Consider the following 14,285-nt stretch of genomic DNA (forward strand, 5'->3'; position numbering starts at 1 on the left):
GGATCTGCTTTCCTCAATCCGCTAAGGCTGTTATTGGACTGGGACTTCCTAAGGTCGCAGTCAGTGATTTGTGTTTGCTTGCCATTGGGGGTCTCTGCGTACTTATGACACTTTTATGCGCGGCACATGGCGTTGAATGTACATTTTTGTCATTTAATCTCACACCAGACCCAGTATGACGGTCACTTTGTGCCTGATGGGCGAGTCTTGACTGTGCTAGCGCACACTGCGCCTTGAAGAGCATTCACCATTGTTTGTCCTTTCTTTGGTTTTTGGTCCTTAGACGCGTGTTCCCATACCAAAATCTTTACATACTTTGGGATTCACCTCATCAGACTGGCACTGCCCTTGGCATGATCTCGAATGAGACGTTTCTCTCTTTTCTCCCATATTCTCCTGTTACTCTTTCGCATTCATCGCTTGCACTCACTTTTTATGTTTGTGACCATGCTCTTCAAAAATAAATGATAATATGACTAAATTTTGCGCAACTAAGGTAGCTTAGAGCTTGCAGAGACATGAGATCAGAGATATCTGGTGTTGCTGTGTGTTTGTGCGATGAGTTGCCTCTGGAATGGAGCTGTTGCAGCCTAAAGAAAAGCGTGGAGCCTTGCAAAACTAGTTGCGCCTGAGGCGTCATATTACGTCCATTTGGTGAGTCCTTGTTGGCATCTCTTGCTCTTCTATCTGTGATGATGATAATTTTGTTGTCATTTGGTGTGCACTTTGTGCCCACAGTGGATTCCAACAAATCAGTGGCGTACCATCAGGCATGATCAGAAGATTACACTCAGAATAAAACGTGAGTTTTCTGTAGTTGCATGCGATGGAACAAGTGGGCGTTAGGGTAAAGTCAAGACAGGGAAGCGTGCAGTTACGGGAGTGTTATCAAACTGGGTATAGCAGTGCCGTGACACCATTGCACTGAAGTACTTCGGAATTTGGACAGCCCCGTAACGGACGTCATTTTTGAGAGGATTTGGCTTGGATGTGCAGTGCTCTGATGAGGCGGATATTTTCGCTTGGCCGAGGAAATCCTCAGAGGAAGAACAAAGCTTATGTAAGAACACATTTATGTTTCTGATCGCGTTGGACAGGTGGTGTAACGGTCGAACGGTATCTTCGAGTGACGCGTAATACCAGAACCTCCGGGTAGGCAAAACAAAGTCGGAGCTGGGTTTCTATACGGTACTATTAGGGTAAGAGAAATTCACAAATTATACAAACCTCGACAGTAGATACGCGTCCACAACAAACAGTCCGCTTGGACTACAAAAGTACAGAGCAATGGAGCAAACAGGCTCCCACATGCGACAGTCATACGTGCAAAGTCAGATACAAATGGCCAGATGACCTCAAGGCCAAATGGGTGAAGTGGTAAGGACAAATAAACGTCAGTTCATGTATACACACTAAACACAAAAGTGGGGCGGGGGATATAAACTGGGCCCTAACAAACGTGGAGAATTTCATTGTCAACATAAAGGATGATACACCGCCCGCCAAATTTTCCGAGTTGATTCAGCGGGCGCCCCGGTTCTTGCCTTCTACCTACGCTCAGCTCCATTCTAAGGTAACCCATCAGACACCGACACGAATGGTCCGAGTCCACTTCTGCCACAAGTGCCGACTTCGATGAAGCATAATCGCGTCCCTCCAGTAAACACAGCTTTCAAATATCTCCTTCAAGAACGCCGCCCACCGTTATAAAATGCAGGGCTCTTACCAAGCCATCTGGGCTCGCCTCAAAACTACCCACTACCCCTGAAAGTAAGAAGGCCTTCGCTGCGGAGTCATTTATTCGGAAATGCCAACTGACCGGTTACAGACCATTGAACAGGGAAGCAAAACTCTAATCTGCATCTTAGTTACGAAAACTGGACACAGATCTTCTCCCGAACGAGTCTTGCTAGAGTTTCGTTGCCCCACTCATTAGTCGTTCAAATCCAAGCAAACGTTACAAAGTGGCCCACAAATTCCGCAACAGAATTCCCTTTTTCATTCGACGCAAAGCGAAATTCTACGAACAACACATACTATTCGCGTGCCTCTCGATCAGAAGTATCACCGTTACACCCCTAGAGGCCATTTCTCACGAGACAGATCCTCACCAGAGACCAGAACTAAGTCTTTTCGTTTCGATCCTTGAGTTGCTCTGAGCCACTTAGTACGCACATGCAACCTTGGCAGATACTCCCTTATCCAACGAAGAAAGAAGATGCCAGCGAGATAAATGACCTGCTCGCAACCGGTATGATAACGCGGGGCCAAACCGTCGAGACCGGGTACCGCGGGGCAATACCGCATGAGCAACAAACTGTTTTGAGCCAACGGCTCCAACTCGTTGTTGGCTGGTGAAAGTGGGACTATAGGTCGGTTAGTTAGAATCCGTTCTGCCTGTATAAGGAGCGTGTTCAGTTTTTCATCGGTCAAACACTGTTCCCTGCATAGACATAAAAGAATGCGTCGTATTGACCTGATTATAAGATCCCACACACCACAACTGTGGCTAGCTGCTGGTGGATTGATGTGCCACTGTATATTCATAGTCAAAAATCGGTCTGATAATTTACTCTGCTTCCATCGCTTTATATCATCCCGAAATTTCTTTGGCGCACCAACGAATTTCCTACCATTATCACTGTAGTTTTCGGTGGGCTTGCCACGTCTACTAACGGAGCGTACTAAACATTGTAGGAACTAATCGGTCGACAGGTTGCCTGCCATTTCCAAACGGACTGCTTTAGTCTTCAGACAGCTAAAGATAGAGCCATAGCGTTTTTCTTGCGAACGGCCGCGTTTGGTCTTAGAAGGTCCAAAGTGGTGCACTCCCACGCACTCGACGGGACACCAGCCCACTCCTAATCTGTCTGCCGGTAATGGAGCCATAATTTGTGTACTGAGCTGTGCGGACCAGCGCCTGCATAAAGAGGACGCACCAATCACTCGTTTGACGGCAGCGGTCCCATTGATAATCCAATATCGCTTTCGAATAGAGGCCAAGACCTGCCCCACTCCACAGTGCCCTTCTAATTCATGAAGGTGACATATGATCAAGGCAGTAACAGGATGTCGTTTGGAAGAAGAACCGGATACTTTACTGACTGACTGTAGATCGAGTAACTAAGTCTGCCCCCACGCACAAAATGCCATCAATCAAAACAGGTGACAATTTTCATAAGCTGAAACGCTTCGCAACCAGTACAGATGCGTTGACCTGATGCAGCTCTTGCGCGAAGTGACTGGATTGCACGATCTTTACCAAATATTTACGTGCTTGGTGGAGTTCGGATACTCTGGTAACACCGGAATGTAAAGCCTCTTTTCTTGTTCTGCCCGTCTTAATCAGTAGATATTGCCCGTAACGCAATAGCCAAGCCTCGACCTTCTGTAGCTTCATCCAACAGGAGAACCAAGACATTAGTGGGCACATGACATCATTTCCCTCTAATCGGTTAGCCTGTGCTACAAGGCTCTTCAGAGCACCCCTATCACAGGGGTCAACCTTGACCTGTACGAACATCTCTTCGATGTCGGCTGCCACAGCGACTTCCTCCGAATGAAAGCTCAGCATAACATTTACAAGTTTTGTGGTTAAGTCAGGGCCCTGATACAGATGATCGTTCAGGGACACACCATGACATTTGGCAGCGCAGTCAAATACAACCCGAATCTTTTCCGGCTTTTTTGGGCTAATAACCGGATGGTGTGGGAGATACCACTGCTTTGAATTTATTGACAATGTGTGGACATCCGCCACCCGTTCAATGTGTCCTTTCTCCAGGCATGCGCGAATCACTCTCTCGTAATTTCCGTGTAAAACACGATCTTTGCACAGGCTATTTTTCAGATTATCTAAACGTTTTCTACCCACCTGGAAGTTATCGGGTAGAGCAAGTGCGTTATCCTTCCATGAGAGCGGTAGCTGATAGTTCCCACTTACTCGCTTTGCACGGGTCTCTGATATCAACAGTGCTCTTTGATCCTCTAAAGAGAGACTAGCTTTCGATACTGAAGTGTCTGCAAATTCCGAGTTGTTCAGTCGCTTCAAATGTTCATGGATGCCCTGACTGCACCCGGTTATACAGTGGCTGACGACCTTCTGCTTTGTCCCGTTTTTCGGACCAAGAAGTATCCAACCGAGTAAGGCTTTCACAGCAAACTGATGCTTTTTGCCCCTTAGGCGCTGGTCAAAGACCCAGTGCGCTTCGGATACGTCACAACCAATAAGGATTCTACATCGTCTTCAGTCAGTTCCTCGAAGGCGCCTTCCTTAAGGTGAGGCCATTTGCGAGCCGCTTCTTTGATAGATGGGACAGCTCGCACAGGTGAGCTGTCAACGATGAATGCTTTGTCAATATCTATCGACTGGCTTTCATCCATTGATAAAAGCCTGATGTCATTAGCTTCCGATGTGCATCCCATGGAAACACCCAGCGCGTCAATGGCCATAGACGTGGGTAGCAGCCTAATCCCATTTTTCACCAAAAGGTCCCGCTTTACTAGTGTTACGTCGAACCCAGCATCTAAAATTGCATACGTTGTCACCTTTCCTGCAGGACTGTCAACCTCGACAGGAATAACTCCTAGGCTTGCCGGAAGCAGATTACCTCGAGTTGAGGCACACAAAACCCCCGCCTCTGAGGGCGTCGAAGCCTTGTTTCCGGGTTGTGATGTATGTAACAGACTATGATGTCGTCCCCTACAACCCGGCTGGCCGCATCGAACTACTGGCTTGCAATCCTTGGCCATGTGGGAGTCTCCTAAACAGGCAAAGCATGCATTATGCTCCCGTATGCATTTCCACCTGTCGGGCACTTTCATAGACAAAAAGCGCTGGCAACTGGAAATTGGGTGGGGCTGTGAACATAATGCGCAAGCACTTGGATGACCGTCTGCGTCTGGTCTGATGTTAGTAAGGAAACTGGTATAACCATCCCATCTAGGGGTTTGGTTGGTAGAAGTCGGCGTTACAGAGGGGCGTCTTACGTCACCCTCTCGAGCCAGTTGCCCGAACCGACTCCTCGCAACTCGGGAGCGCGTGTTCACAAACTCCGTCAAGTCTGCGAACGTTGGTCCCGGTCACTCACAGATATCTTATCTGCCACCTCAGCCCACTTGTGCTTCAATAGTGAGAGAAGAGAACGCACAATTCTCTCTACAACAGCTAGTGAGTGCAAGCCTGAGACGTAACACATTTACGTCAGCGCAATTTCACAACTGCGCATTTTTAAACACAAATCCGACAAAGACCTGGCTGCTCCAGTAGTCTGTCGTGCAAAACGAAACAGGCTTTCTAGTAGACAGTGAGCGATAATATGAGGCGGACCAAAGAGATTGCGTAGAATCTCCCGTACCCTGGAGTATGCTACTTCCGGCGGGAGCATCACACATTCTTCAATGGCCGCCTTCGCGTCGCCTTGACAGTAGTGGATCAGATAAAGGAGCCTCTGACCCGTGTCTCGCACCTTGCTCTCAATGTATAACTCAAATTAGCGGGTGAACCTCCAGTAATGACACGGATTCCCATCAAATTGTGATAGTTCCACCTTTGGTAGGTCCATAGTGGCTGATACTGGAGTGACGGAAATGGCCGGTTTTGACCCTGGGGATGGCCGTTTGATATCACCAACATGTCTTAGTGGTCTTTCCTCTGTCTGACGTTGTTTCACGCACCCCGCTAATCGTTCATTTGAGGCCACTAGTTCCCAAACCTCATCATGCGAGTCCTCTTCGGCCTCTAGCTCAATTTTGGCTAACTCAGTTTTCCTGTGCGCCTCTAAGAGAGCCCGCTGGAACTCGACCTCCAGCTTAACCCGGTACTCCTGGATCTGAGCAACCCTAACGATTTCTTAGCTACACTACTTTTACGACTAGAAGCACATAGTGACTAAGAAGAACCGGGACGCGCAGTAAACTGCATTGCATTGTTTCCTCGTGTCCTTGGATCCGGTTTCCTTCACAGTTGTTCCAAAGGTTGACATCTTTCCTTCAAACAAGACGACGTAAGATGTCGACTACAGTAACGGTCGAACGGTATCTTCGAGTGACGCGTAATACCAGAACCTCCGGGTAGGCAAAACAAAGTCGGAGCTGGGTTTCTATACGGTACTATTAGGGTAAGAGAAATTCACAAATTATACAAACCTCGACAGTAGATACGCGTCCACAACAAACAGTCCGCTTGGACTACAAAAGTACAGAGCAATGGAGCAAACAGGCTCCCACATGCGACAGTCATACGTGCAAAGTCAGATACAAATGGCCAGATGACCTCAAGGCCAAATGGGTGAAGTGGTAAGGACAAATAAACGTCAGTTCATGTATACACACTAAACACAAAAGTGGGGCGGGGGATATAAACTGGGCCCTAACAAACGTGGAGAATTTCATTGTCAACATAAAAGATGATGCAGGTGGTGTAGTGCGGTGTTTCACATACATGCAAACTTGTTTTAGTTGTGCGTGAGTTCCGTCGTACGCCATTGGATTAGGTATGTGTGCATAGTTTGGGCCTCGTATTCATCGGTTCGCATAAATACTGGCCCGCTGTTTATCGTAACTAGCATAGACAAGCGACAACGCGCACAGTTACGTGTACTACAGATCAGGTTGGATAAAGTTACCGGTTAATCAACGCTGCACATGGGCACGGAACTAGCAGGTATGATAAGCAGCCGGGTTAGGCGACATTGAGCACAGCAATGGGTATTACAGGCCATCAGATTGGGCTATCGCGTATAGTTGAGGTCTCATTTTTACCGGCCCGCATGAGTACTGGCCAGGTGTTCACTACAGATGTAACGGTGATACTGCTGATCGAGAGGCACGCGAGTAGTATGTGTTGTTCGTAGAATTTCCCTTTGCGTCGAATAAAAAAGGGAATTCTGTTGCGGAATTTGTGGGGCCACTTTGTAACATTTGCTTGGATTTGACCGACTAATGAGTGGAGGCAACGAATCTCTAGGAAGACCCGGTCGGGAGAACATCTGTGTCCAGTTTTTGTAACTAAGATGCAGATTAGAGTTTTGCTTCCCTGTTCAATGGTCTGTAACCGGTCAGTTGGCATTTCCGAATAAATGACTCCGCAGCGAAGGCCTTCTTCCTTTCACGGGTAGCAGAGATAAACGGTACCGTATATGGTCAGGGGCATCCAAGACTGACTTTGGTCATTGGATTTTGTTGCTGTGCATAGGTAAGGTCTCATTTTCACCGTCCCGCATAGACACGGATCCAGCACTTACGATAAGTAGTCGAGTTGAGTGACAACGGCTACCATGGCGACGACTTTATGGTGACTACCATCTATGTAGCGTTATATTCTCAATAGGAATGATACCTTCGGCAATCTCGTGAGCCGTCTTATCTGCAGGCTAATTATGCATAACTGGGAAAGGGGATCATCAACAGAGATGGCCCTCGCGTCTTCGCTGCATGCTTCATGCTGTTTTCTCACAACGGGAAAGGCGTTGTAACCAGGTTTGCTAAACAAAATATCGTTTGCGATTGTAATAGCATTTGTTAAACCTGAGGGGTGTGAAGCAAACAAAAGTCAACAACCGGTCTTCTAAGGTAAATTTTGCATTAGAAATTCTCTGGATGGTTTTTATTCCTAAAGAACACCGAATAACGCCAAAATATGCTAAAGTGCAATTTCATGTTTTATGTCCCGTAAACCGGTAAGAGAATGCGAATCGGTGAACGTCCGTGACCTTGAAATTTCGCTCACTTAAAGAAAACGCTACACGCAACATGCCACTGGAAGGTGCAAATGGATTATACTAACTCCCCGTTAGAGTCACAGCTTTAAGAACACTTCAGTTACGGAGAAACTAATTTGGGTGGGCAAATGGCCAGCGACGCCATTCAAAATGGGAGGCAATTTCAAATATATACGAAGTTGCAACCCTTCTGTTTTTAGCGAAACAAACAGGGATACCATGAATTCTTTCACTGTAGCCAGCATTTGCGCAATATTCCTAAACTCTTGTGGAATCCCTTAGGTTAACTTGGAACTGAAGCTCTAGTGCTAGCCTGCCTTTGCTGATGCTGATTTCTGCAACCAGGAATTTAACCTGCTTCCGAATCGTTTTTGGTGAACGCCGTGCCTTGGGAGTGCAATCCTTTTTTGTGCAAAGAACTTTGCGAGTAGAATAAATTTTTTTACTCCCAAATGTTTCAGTTTGTTGCATATGTGCTCAAATCAAAATTCTTCCTAATCAACCGTCAGTTCTTTTTCGCGGTTTGTTTACAATAATCTCCTTCCTAAATTTCTGGAGCGCGTTCCACTTTGAATGTGCTGCGCCATGGATTTAGAGGTGGCTTCACACATGGTTGTTGAGAAATTGAGGGGTGCATTTACTTAATCTATCCCGGCATTTGATAAGGTGTTAAATGAATATATGAAGGATAACTATATTCTATTTATGCGTTCACCTAGTGATCAAAGCATCAACGCTGTTTGGTGCCGCGAACGGATGTACTGCAAATGCAGCAGGCGGCCTGCAAGGCTTAAGCTCCATGTGTCTAGTTGATAAAGCATCGAGACATATTTATAATTGAGCAATCTGATGTCTAACAGCAAACTTGCGCGGTTTTTCCGCTGATTATGAATGCGGCTTCCGTGATTATAACACAAAGTAGCGATTATTGAACAAAAATTAATTATTCGCTTCCACATATTTTGCATCCTCAAGGGCTATGTAGTTTCCAAAGTGTTCGATGAAATATTCCAGCCCCAGAACTATCTGCAAGCCCTATCCATTGTAAGCGATTTATTGTTTTCCGCAATTCGCGATACCTTGTTACGTTAGGCAAGGTATACACAGCCGGTGGTGTTGGATGGCCGCGCAGGTTTGCTCACCTGAAAGAATTACCCACGCAGATAACTTGTATATTGATCTATTATATCTAGACATCTTATACTGTGAAGTGGCAACCCTGAGGATGTCGTAGCTTCTGAGACATTAAGTCCATGGGGAAAATATTGAGCGGCTTTTGTCAACCGTGTAGGTGAACGAGCCATAACAGTAACTGCAATATATATATATTACGGGTTTAAAGCATGAGACCGCCCGATATAAGTGTCTCTTGTTTATGCATGTGTGAGGAATGGCTGCCTGTGTTCACGTCTAGCACCGTCTAGGGAGGAACCACAATTGAAATAAGTAGTTCCAGGGAATCTCGCATACTGAGGATAGCGGTGTTTTGAATAATTGTAAAGGATAAGCGCGCAGTGATCTAAAGTCTAGAATCCTGTGCATACTGGTTTTTAGCTAACAGAATCGGAGACATCTATTTGATATTTGTTGGGAATTGCTTGTTCGTCCTGTAAGAATCAGCAAGCCGACCCTTCTGATGATGCAATGAATGAATGCCTAAATGCGCCGGCATAAACTGGATGAACGGTACGTATTCCACTAAATAAACAGTACGTATTCCACTTAATTCCACTAAAGATTTTGCGGTTGGGGGAAGTTAAAGCGTATGGTCAGAAGACTGAAAGTAAATAACCGCCGGTCCTGTTGTTGCTCAGCCGTTTTCGTCGTGGCACTTATTTCCGCCAACTTGGAGGTTGCCTAACGTGCCTTGTGCCATCGCCAGGGTACGGATGAAGATTCCATAGCCAAAACCTTTTGAGGATGGGTATGTGCGGACTTTCCTGGAGGAGTTCGAGAAGTTTGCGGTGGTGGCTGGGATGGAGGCAGACTGGGACAAAATAGCGGCACTGAAGACCTCCTCGGATGCCGGGCGAAAGTGTCCCTAAATGAGGCCAGAAGGGGCTCGCGAAAGATGGACTTGGCCGCCACGAAGGAGGCTTTTACAGCGGAGTTTGACACACCGGCCGACCGCAAGGAGCCTATGAGGTAGTTCAAGTCGGCTGGGATGGAAACTTGAATGTGACCCGCCAGCCTGCAGCAGTCGCTTGATCGGGCCCTGCAGGGACTTGGCGGAGTTCCTCGCCACCAGCTGCTGCCCGACCAGTTCGTAAAGGGGGTGCAGTCTGCGCCTCGTGCTCAGTTGCGGTTAGTGACAGCAATTGCCAGTTGTGTGTAGGGCACCTGGTGCATCTGGCACGCGAATAGACCGAGGCTCCACTGACCACACTGCGGTTGCAAAAGAACAGGGATAATTCAACCATGGAGGACTTAAAGAACAACTCGCCAAATGGCTTGCAGGCATTCGGATGGAATCGCGGGGCAAATGCAAAAGAGGTCGTGCTACAATTGTGGTGCGCTTGGAAGCTGGATGACTCAATGTTCTTGTCTCGACAACGTGTACATTATAAAATGCTGGGTTGCGCCTCCTTTCTCAGGTGGGTTGCGATTAGCGCGGTGAAACAGGCTACCATACAGGCTGTTATCAAGATAGACGGGAAGGGATGGCTGTGCTTGATTGATACGGGGATAGAAATGTCGCTGAGATGGAGAGGAAAACAAGCTGAATGCAAACCGTGTGTGCTAGCCGTAGGAGCACTGGGTGGATACTGACTGAAAACTGGTGGATCGTCGACGCACTCAATGCGCCTGGGCGACGAGTCCATGCGGCTTTCGTTCTCGACTGGCCCTCACATAGGGCAAACAATATTGGGAGCAGATTTCACAGGAGCGCAGATTTCGTGGTTGACCTAAAGCAGGGAAAACTGGTGACAATGAATGGCGCAGTCAAGCTTGAATGTTACCCAAGCACTGCTTTCGGCGAGCCGCATGTCCGGTCTTGTAAGTGCTGTCAGTACAGTCCGCGGTGGGGGTATATTCTGAACTGCAAACGGGCAACGAAAATCCGTTCGGCTTCTGCTGCCCCGCTCGTCCGGATGCTTTCGATCCAATGGCCCCCGTTCACTGCCGCACCTATCATAAACAAGTTCAAGAGCTGTTGAACATGGCATAATCGAGTAAGCCAACGGTGCGTAAAAATTCCCCGGTGTGCTTGTTGAAACCGCGACCTGAAACTACCGGTTTTGCCTGGATTTCCCGCGTTCGAATGAAACGACCGTAAATTAAGTCATAGTCGCCCCTTCGGTTGCGGAGAGCTGCGATTTCCTCGGACATTTCCGATACCACAATGTTTGACCTGCGTTCTGGATACTGGCAACTGTCGATCAAGGCAAAGGAACGGAAGAAAACGGCGTTCACGATTGCAAACACCAAATATCAATCAGAGGGATCCGGTTTGGTTTGTCTGGGGCATCATTTACATTTCGGCGCCTAATGACCACATCCAGAAGAATTGGCCGAGAGTGGGTGCCGCGCTGTTCCAAATTCAAAGAGATCTCAACAGCAGTTTCTCAGCTGGGATTTCAATGTGATTTCTGCTCCACTCCCCGACCTGCCTGGGCAGACCGGAAATTCAAACTTACCATGGAGGTACACGGAGATTTCTATCGCTTCAAAGCGCGGATGCTGGATCAGCGACTGACCTTCGAACTGCCAAGGGTTGGAGAGGAGTTCACTGTTGCAACGAACGCTGGTGACCGCGGTATCGGCGCATTCCTGAAACAGCGGAATAATGTTATCAAATATGATAGTCGTGTCATGACTAACACTGAGAAAAAGTGATTAGCGATTGTCTGGCGAGACCAGAGACGAAAGGTGAGCCCTCCAGGATCATAACTGATCCCGATAGCCTCGTTTTCAAACTGAATCTCGAAAGGATGGCGCAACTGCAACCGCAGGATCTTGTGTTATGGAAGGTTGCCGCCACCGTATTTGATGGAAGGAGTTCCGAGAACGGAGAGGAAGGCAGAGAATTGGAAACGTTCCAGATTCACTTCCATAAGCTGAATCTCGGTGAAGCTGGTATAATATTTTGGAAATTCACCGATTCTGATGTTGCGCTGCTCGTGACACCTTACGTATTGATCGTCAAATGCCACGAGATGGCACACAGGGTGCATTAAAACGTGCGACTTACTTCGGCAAAGGACCTATTGTCCCGGAATGAGAAATGGGTTGACAGATTAGGTGTCAGCTATGAAAGGTGATATGACAGGGGCAACACATCCCATGAAACACTCCTGTTTCAGAAACGTGCGTTGTGGTCTGTTGACTTCATGCACCCTTTTCCGGTGAAGCCTAGCGGAAATCAATATATTGTAGTGACAGAATGCCTCTCGCAACGGGCCAAGGAAGCAGCCGTGCCCAATCAACGAACGACGACGATCATTAGAGTGCTCATGCGTTGCAGAGTGACCGGCCATGTGGTGCCAAAATGATTCTTACCGATCAACGCTCTCGCCGTGAGAGCGAAGAGTGTATGAGTTGCTTGAAGGATCTGAGCATCAGACAACAAGGGACGGCAGCATACACCCTGCAAACAAATGGTCTAACCGACAGCAGTAACCGAACGATGGAGGAGTGGCCGGTAGTCAAAGGTGACTAGAAAATGAACTTACCGATGGTGTTACCAGCAAATCGTGGTTCCGCACAGCCAAGGGCAAGTCCCCATTCATGCTGATGCACGGTCGACATCCGCGCCTTCTAGTTGGTCAGGAAATCGAGCTGTGACCGGTACCATACTTGTCTCCAGATCAGCTAGAGGGAGAAATGAAGGATGCTCGAGAAAACTTGATCGCCGTTCAGGAAAGGACTAGACGGAGCACGGCAGAAAACACTGACGGAATGCCCATACAATTCATGATGTTCGGGGATCGAAAAGGGTGAAAAGTACTGAGCTTTGGAGATCTACCGAATAGACCAGCTGCTGAGGCCAACCTAATGGAGGTAAATGGAAATCGGCGGCATACGACTGGTCTTCAAAGGTATGTAGCGGAGGATACCACTGATGAGGCATGCGAATAGTATGTTTTTGTGTAACTCAGCTTCGAGCCGATTGGAAGGTGGGGGTTATTACGGAATTTGTAAAACTGCTTTGCACCATTAGTTTCCAGTTGCATGTTACTCAATTAATGTCCAGGCGATTTCAAGGAGACAAGTTCAAGAAGTAGACGGATATTCAGTTAAAAAAACAAGGTGCACTTGAGAGGTTTACTTCACTGTCCCTGTTCGGTTGATATTTTCAGATAAACAAATCAGTGGCGAAGGGCTTTCCTCCTTATTGTAGAAGCAGTTTGTTTGAGTTACGCGGCAAACTCCTGATCATTACGGAGAAAATGTAGTGCGCCGCTGTCTTAGAAAATAGGCGGTTTTACCTAGGAAGCACTGAGAAGCCATCGGTCTGAGGGTATCCAGGGGACGCTGTTCGGCCTACTGGACTGTGTCTACACAGTTCATTGGTGTATTTGGTCTGGTGTAGTGAACAAGCTCGGGAGGCAAAGTGCCTGAATGATTGCCTTAAAAGGTGGAATGATTTAGGGTGTGCGATAACCAAAGAATGGCCGTATACAGTCTTCTCAAACTCGCAGGTTGGGTACACTGTTGAATCCAGCCTCTGCTGACAAAATAATCTACCCTGACAGACGGGGTCGTACATCCCTCCTACCTGCATGATATCTGTCACTGAGCTTGGCCGAATAAAAGGAAACCCATTAACTGGTCCATGTTGATTTGCTTATTCTGCAGGCCGCATTCTGCTGCACTAAATTGGTCAGTTGGTTAGACTCCATTGGATGATTTTCAGCTGGGGTTTGTTTGGCCGGAATCCGATTTATCTTATGCCATGATCCGTGTTCCTTGAGGTGGGATGATTGGTGTAGCAATTTTAAATTTTGTTAGACTTTTTTTATTTGCCCGAGTCCTCTTTACGTTAAGAGTTCAGATAACGTTTGGGAGCTGTGCGAGCCGAAAACATGCACTGGCTTTGACCGGCGTACGAAACTGTGATTGTTGTAGACACATGAAACGTAGGCGTCCGTTGAAATGACTGACAGTAGGGTTCTAGTTGAGCCAAACATTTGGGTTCGCACCACCGGGTTCTTGACCGGAGGGAACATTTCTGTTTTTGGAACTTGGTTAGGGTTCGTCGGTTCTACTTTGGTGAACATGGTGATCATCACCGAACTGGCGTCAATGGCTGCTACATCCGAAGAACTAGTTATACCGGAGGTCGGGCCGCATGAGACCATACATGTTGAGGGGCGGATTTTCAAGTTCGTTGGCTTCTCCCAAAATGACCATCAATTGTCCAGTCCGCGTCATATAACACAAAGCTTTTTGTATGCTTTCGGATGAACAATTCTCGTGGTAGAATTCGTTGTCACTAATGCTGTAACAGTGGTTCCATTGATCGGGGGACACATATTTTTGTAATATATTGGTACAAATCGTTGGGTCTTTTGGTAACCTGGAACACAAAAGTCGCCTAAAAAGCTATAGATAATGGGTTAC

General features: G+C 47.3%; 2 protein-coding genes across 2 annotated transcripts in view; both read right to left on the reverse strand.

Annotated features, from left to right (window-relative positions):
• T265_02771 (hypothetical protein) overlaps positions 1 to 2,547 on the reverse strand; it is a gene marked incomplete at both ends in the record, with an annotated part of 65,626 nt that extends 63,079 nt beyond the window's left edge. The window contains one exon of the mRNA XM_009167086.1: positions 2,097 to 2,547. Within this exon, the coding sequence (XP_009165350.1) occupies positions 2,097 to 2,547 (451 nt within the window). The remainder of the gene's footprint in view (positions 1 to 2,096) is intronic.
• An 11,443-nt stretch (positions 2,548 to 13,990) lies between these two features.
• T265_13081 (hypothetical protein) overlaps positions 13,991 to 14,285 on the reverse strand; it is a gene marked incomplete at both ends in the record, with an annotated part of 7,723 nt that continues 7,428 nt past the window's right edge. The window contains one exon of the mRNA XM_009167096.1: positions 13,991 to 14,241. Coding sequence (XP_009165360.1) covers positions 13,992 to 14,241 — 250 coding nt within the window. The remainder of the gene's footprint in view (positions 14,242 to 14,285) is intronic.

Source organism: Opisthorchis viverrini (genome assembly GCF_000715545.1).
Source record: "Opisthorchis viverrini unplaced genomic scaffold opera_v5_35, whole genome shotgun sequence".
In the NCBI taxonomy this organism is placed as follows: Eukaryota; Metazoa; Platyhelminthes; class Trematoda; order Opisthorchiida; family Opisthorchiidae; genus Opisthorchis; species Opisthorchis viverrini.